Genomic DNA, 7,500 nt, shown 5'->3' on the forward strand with positions numbered 1-7,500 from the left:
ATTCATCTAGAAATTACCTAGGAATTGCTTAGAATCGAAACACGTATTTATGTAAATGCTCTTGCATAAGCTCAGGTTTATAGTTACTAATTATTTTGTGCTTATCTAATTTTTAGTTTATGCCTGCGTTTGTTTTTTTCGACGGAAACTATGAAGTTTATGAGGCTTGAGGCTTGCTTCCTGTTAAGAATATAAAAAATCTTCAACTTAATAACGTAGACTTTGTTGTTCTACAAAAGAACTAACACAGGACACTTTCAGATTATTTCCTGAATCTAAATACCAAATCTGAAAATCAGTACTAAAGTGTACCATTCTTTTATTCTAGTTTTTCATTGAACATTTGAAAAAAAAAATCCTGTGTTTGTTCTAATAATATGCTTTCCGAAAAAAAAAAAAAAATTCCCAAAATCTTGAAAAAGTCTTTCTCTTCTTTCTATTTAGATTTCTGTTGGCTTACCAATTCTTCTTCCAGGGTTTACTTTAGACCAAATAAAAGATGGGGCAATCGATCTTTATAAAAAGAGGAAAAACCTCTTTAAAAAGAGCGAAGAGAGTGAAATACCAATTGAAGAGAAGCCGAAAGAAGAAGATGCCGATTATTCAGGTAAAAAAAAAAAAAAAAAAAAAAAAAAAAAGGAAAACGTTTTTCGACGTATACAAACGTTTCCATGCGTCACCCAATGCATGTCAGCCTTGGAGTTGGATGTAATGAATATAAGTATCACATATACAGGTGCCCGCACATGAGCTCACACATGTATATTGGCACATATATACACATAAGCATACATACACATTGCGTACTTATACAACTACCCACACTCACACACACACACACACACACACACACACACACACACACACACACACACACACACACACACACACACACACACACACACACACACACACACACACACACGTGCACGCACATACACACACACGTGCACGCACGCACACACACACACACGCACACATATATACACACACACATGCACGCACACATGAACACGCATGTATATGTGTACACGAGGACGCACACACGTACACACAATCCTTACACACATGCACGCACATATTCATACACACATACACATACAACATACACACACACACAAACACATGAAGATCGTTGACATGGTCTCGAAAACCAAATGCAGGTGCATGACGAATGCGGTTGCATGTGTGAAGGAGATACGCAAGCATGTCATGACATTGTAAGACACTAGAGCGTGCATGACTTGCAAGGGTTTTCATCTCCAACTTTTTTTTTTTCAAGAGATGTCGAGGCATGGTTTGATTCGGCTACCCCCCTTACAAGGTGAAAAAAGCTATTGCTACAGAAATAGCGAAAGGGAATATACTGGATGATCGTTGTGTCATGATACCCTGTGGCGGTGATGTTTGTAAACAAATCAAAGCATGTACCCAACTGGTTGCCTTTCTTTTGACGAAAGATGCTCAACCTGGCTCCTCATATTTCCTAAATTTATGAACTCCTGTTCTTCAGCCTCCTGGAAACTTTCATCAACATTGAATAGAATCGTCAGCCATCCACTAAGTGCTACTGGATTCTTTATACGTGACCCTTACTGGGAGGGTACTATGACGATGTTCATTGTCAGTAAACTGTGAGACTTGGTTTATGGACAAAACAGTGTAATAGTGAACTATCCTAAAAGGATAACTTCATTAAGAATGTTTATGAACAAAGCAGTGCAATAGTGGGCTATTCCAACTGAACGACTCCATTGAGAGACTGTTTCTGGACAAAACAGTGCAATCCCAGTGAGACTCGGCTTGTAGACAAATCAGTATAACAGTGGACTATCCCTACTGTGCAAATCCATAGAGACTATGTAGAAAAAACAGTGCAATAGTGGACTATCCCAAATGTGCAAATCCGAGTGAGACTCTGTGGACAAAACAGTGCAATATTGGACTATCCTAACTGAACGAATCCATTGACAGACTGCTTCTGGACAAAGCAGTGTAATACTGGACTATTTTAACTGGACGACTCCAATGAGATTCTTGTGTAAAAACCAGTGTAATAGTGAACTATCCCAACTGCGCAAATCCAGTGAGAGACTATGAACCAAACAGTGCAATAGTGGACTATCCTAACTGGACGCTTCCATTGAGATTACCTGTGGACAAAACAATGCGATGGTGGATTATCTTAACTGAAGCTTTTTGAACTAAACTGTGCAATAGTAGACTATCCTAACTGGATGACTCCAATGATACTTTGTGGACAAAAAACATTGCAATAATGAACTATTCTAACTGGACGACTCCATTGAGTCTGACTGTGGACAAAACAGTACAACAGTGGACGATCCTAACTATACGACATTGATTAGACAACGAGCTCTGGTTCTAAATAAATCTGCACGACAGTGCCAAACAGCGCAAATACCCAGCTGTGCAACATCCACAGGAGCCAAGTGGCAATGCAGGCAGAAACCTTGGACTTGTCCGTTTGTAAGACTACTGACCATGGTGGTATTACTAAATAAGTTCATGCAACTCAAGCATTCCACTGATGAGGCACTTGTCCAGATCCAAGACTAAGGTCTGTGAGACCAGACCATAACTGATCAAACAAGACACCTTTCTACCGGCAAAACAAAGACGTGTGGTATCATTACCAGAAAGAATGTGGTGCTTGTCTACCTGGAAGGCAGAGAAGAGATTTATCACTACGTACAACTCATTGAGACTCTTGCCCGTCCTGGAATGCCTGTGGGTGGCTCCAGCATTTCCAGACACTTATGAAAACCAGTTTCTGGAATGAGGAACCCCATTCCTGGACTCGGAATCTTCATTCAAGTCGATTAACCTTCAGAACTTTTCATATATATTTTTTTAACTGCAAAGTTTTCATGCTCTTTTTGAATTCGAGAATCATCATTTTTCCACATCTTAGCAATTAACTTCCACGAACATTACAACTTCGTTTTATCACTATTAGTGGTAGTATTATATCAATTCATTAATCTATTTATCAACCTATTTCTTTTAATAGCAATGCAAAAATTTTCTTCTTTGCTCTTCAGCATGACATTGGACTCTATCCATTATGAGTACATAAACATAAATCCACAATTTGCAAATTAAAAGAATGTCCCATAAACAAAAATGCCTGGTTTGTTTATAACATAGTGTTATAACCTTATGTATTTGTAAGATATCTCCATCAGGTAAGTTTTTTGGGTGATATGTACTATATTAAGGAATTGTAGATCCATACTTATTACAGAATGACAGACCTTTCTTTTTTAGAATTATAACTGAATTTATGCTATACTGAGAACGACGATGGATACCTGTTTGTGGTACGTGGGAGTGAATCAACTCCCCATTATGTAGTCTTCACTGGCTTCAAGCTTTATTTTTTATTTTTTATTATTACTATTTTTTTTTTTTTTTTGCTGCAACGAAAAATATTCATATAAATGACCGATTACAAACATATGTGATCTAATTTGACCTGAAACGATAGTTCAGGATTGTCCAAAACTTATGTTTTCGACTACACAAGAATATATATATATATCGTATGAATTATTATGAAACTCAGATAACAAGAACTCAGTTATCTCTTTGTTTTTCGCTCCCATTAAACAACACAACATTCTGAAGGAATTCGCATCTATCACCAAACACACACACATAAATTTGTGTGTGTGTTTGGTCATGGTAACCATAATTCCTTGAACAAATGAGAACATGTTCAAAATGAACAATGTTTATCTTTGCCGTGTCTGATTTCATTTCCCATCAATCATTTACTTTATCATATTACATTTGATACTAGTCTTTTTTTATTTTTAAAATATTATTCATTCAAAAACAATATTTCTTTAATTCACAGTGTTCATTCTGATTATCACAATTATGAATTAACCAAGTTATTGATTAATCAAACTCTATTCATTCATTTATGTATTAATCTCTTCCCCGCCATGTTTGTTCAAACTCAATTAGAGACAGTTAACTTTGATGAAGAGCAGATAAGAACAATGTCATAATGTTCCCCTATGTGACGTAACGGCGATTAAATGAGACGCATTAGTAAATTCATAAGTATCTTTTGACTTGGGAACCCCCTTTTATAGGGGATTAAAGTCTTTGCATATATTTTTGTGTATATGCATATATATATATATATATATATATTATATATGTATGTGTATCTGTATATGTATGTGTATATATGTGCATTTGTATATACATATGTTTATGTGTATATGTATATGTATATGTATATATGTATATGTATATATATATATATATATGTACGTATGTATATATATATATATGTATATATGTATATACATATATATATATATACATATATGAGTGTGTGTGTGTGTGTGTGTGTGTGTGTGTGTGTGTGTGTGTGTGTGTGTGTGTGTGTATGTGTGTGTGTTTGTGTGTATGTATATGTATATGTACATGTATATATATATATATATATATATATATATATATATATATATATATATATATTATTGTGTGTGTGTGTGTGTGTGTGTGTGTGTGTGTGTGTGTGTGTGTGTGTGTGTGTGTGTGTGTGTGTGTGTGTGTGTGTGTGTGTGTGTGTGTGTGTGTGTGTGTGGTGTGTGTGTGTGTGTGTGTGTGTGTGTGTGTGTGTGTGTGTTTGTGTGTATGTATATGTACATGTATATGTATATGTATATATATATATATATATATATATATATATATATATATATATGTGTGTGTGTGTGTGTGTGTGTGTGTGTGTGTGTGTGTGTGTGTGTGTTTGTATTTATATATATATATGTTTATATATATGTATGTATATATGTATGTTATTGTATAAGCATGTGTATATGCATATGTTTATGTTTATGCATATGTATATGTATGTATGTATATATGTACACATTCCTATTAGTGCACATTGAGAAAACTTGAACATACTCAAGGTCCATCAGTGCACACCTGCAGGAAGTCAACTATTAATAAACTGATTTTATAAAACACCTTGAGCACCCTGACCTTAATTCATAAAACGGAAGGGTGAGGATATACTACGTATGACCACGTAAGGGTGATCAACCGCATCAGATATTTGATATATCGTAATTCTTAGAGCATGAGAATGCACACTTTCACCCCATAATGTACACCTATTACTTATAAGTATCAGCCATGAGTGTTGGGTTACTTATAAGTAGTGATATTTGTCTTGTATAGACAGTTGTTTGATGTTAATTGTTTGTAAATTGGTCGATGGCCGAGTTGGTTAGAATGCCGCTACTTACGGTGGAGGGCAAGGTAGTGGCAGTTCGAACCCTGCCACCAGTGAGTTGGACTAAGGGTATGGTTCATTAAATTCCACGTTACATAGTCTTTTGTAAGGGGTGCCGTCCTTGCCTCCTGATGATAAGGGGGTGGGGAGATCGCAACGTTAAGCAAAATCATCAAATTTGTTATGCAAAGAGAGATCAGGTCGTGAAAGTCTAATTATATCTTAACAAATTTCGTAGAAGTATGATGATTGATATGTTAAGTCACAGAAGATTTAACTTTAGATCATAAGTACACGATATATTTTTCAAATAGTTCTATGTCTTAGTTTTGAGATAGAAATAAGTCTTTGACCATATAAAAAATTTCTATATCGCAAACCCATTTAACCTTTTTTTTTCGTTTATATTCTATAGTTTATTATAATTCATGTTCTATAGTTACTGAGATTTTAAACCCAAATATATTTATGTGAAAAACATATGATGTATTTCTGGACATGTGAAGTTAGTGTATCTATATAGCAAACTTTCTATACAAACAAATTCTTTGTACCATATATGACTTGTACACATCATAAATGTACTTCATATCTCTTACGATGTCTTAACAAGGGCATTTGTTGACATTGTAGAATTACGACAAGCCATGAAGAATTCGTCTACATGTCCTCTAGATACATTCACAACTTACTTTTCCAAGAACAATGAGTCTTAGCCTTCTAGATTACCTTAGAAGGTACCTACTATTGTTCTTAAAAAAAATTCTTCCATTTACTTCTGCTCTGTTTCATCTTCGTCATCTTCAAACTCACATTCATCAACTCAGAAATGAGGCTTTAGAATATGAAGAAAACAAGAACTAGAGTTATATATGAACACTCTACTCAGCCTACATCCAACCAAGTGTTATCTCTGTTCTCCACATGCAGGAACACCTGTTCTACGTTACATCTGTTCCTCTTCCGCTTACTGCCATCCCCTTGAACTACCAATACATACACACATACACGTGTACACACACACACATGCACACACACGTGCACACATATATACATGCACACGCACGTACACGCACACACACGCACACACATGCACAGACACACACACACAAATAAAAACATACAAACACTCTCATCTCTCTTCTCTCTCTCTCTCTCTCTCTCTCTCTCTCTCTCTCTCTCTCTCTCTCTCTCTCTCTCTCTCTCTCTCTCTCTCTCTCTCTCGTGGGCGAGGAGTTGGCTATGTATGTGTAATGGTCAAAATATTACCCATAGATCAGTCATATATGAGTTCTGAGCTCTCATCCGGCAGGGTAATAACTGTCGATCACAAGTCCAACAAATTATCCAAAACCAAGGTGAATCATACACATACACCACCCCTTTTTTAATCTATTATTTTTCATTTATTTATTTATTTTCGTGATTTGAGTGGCTGGTACCCGCTCCGTCTGAAACTGTTCATATTATCACATATATTAATTATTTTTCATAATGACTTTCACTCTTCTGAAACCTTTACACTCGTATGTGCGTCCCTTAAGCAAGGTACCATTGACGTTAGTCAGAGATGATCGTCCCCCTACCATCCGTCTTCAAAACGCGTCAACACCCTGTCCTAAGTCTGGAGGTGCAACCCCTAGAGGCTGATACTCGGTCTCCAGACTGGGTCCAAGATCAACCTTGAATGTATATCCTCCTACTTTTCATACAAGATCTGACAACCGGGGACTGATAATATTCTCTTACACAATATAGACAACAGAGAGGCCTATGGATGGACCCGAGGACCGTTGCCAACCACCGGGGCTGCGGGTTTCCATTCAGCAAACCTCGTGGTAACGATAGTTATTGTTATTATCCTGCAAAGTCTTAATTATGAACCCTTTTCAGCATCGTATTACACTGTAGATGATTGTGACAATTATCAGACGATTTTTAAAATGAACAGACAACTTATAAAATTACTAGACGATTTTTCAAATGACCAGACAATTTATAAAATTACTAGACAACTGTTCAAATGACCAGACGATTTATAAAATTACTAGACGATTGTTCAAATGACCAGACAATCTATGCAATTAGGATTGTGACACTTGCCAGATGATTGTTAAGATGACCAGACAATCGATAAAATTATTAGACGATTGTTCAAATGACCAGACAGTTTATACAGTTGGGATTGTGACAATTACCAGACGATTGTT

The 7,500-nt window shown here is 36.0% G+C and overlaps 1 protein-coding gene across 4 annotated transcripts in view; it reads left to right on the top strand.

Annotated features, from left to right (window-relative positions):
- Positions 1 to 7,500, top strand: part of LOC143028129 (anoctamin-10-like) — a 211,495-nt gene that overhangs the window by 88,537 nt on the left and 115,458 nt on the right. For 3 of the 4 annotated variants that reach the window (XM_076189762.1, XM_076189764.1, XM_076189763.1), the window contains exon 7: positions 476 to 607. The exons of the other annotated variant lie outside the window; for it this stretch is intronic. In XM_076189762.1, the coding sequence (XP_076045877.1) occupies positions 476 to 607 (132 nt within the window). The remainder of the gene's footprint in view (positions 1 to 475; positions 608 to 7,500) is intronic. 4 annotated transcript variants of the gene reach the window in all.

Source organism: Oratosquilla oratoria, chromosome 9 (assembly GCF_046742065.1).
Source record: "Oratosquilla oratoria isolate Oo_2021 chromosome 9, ASM4674206v1, whole genome shotgun sequence".
Classification (NCBI taxonomy): domain Eukaryota; kingdom Metazoa; phylum Arthropoda; class Malacostraca; order Stomatopoda; family Squillidae; genus Oratosquilla; species Oratosquilla oratoria.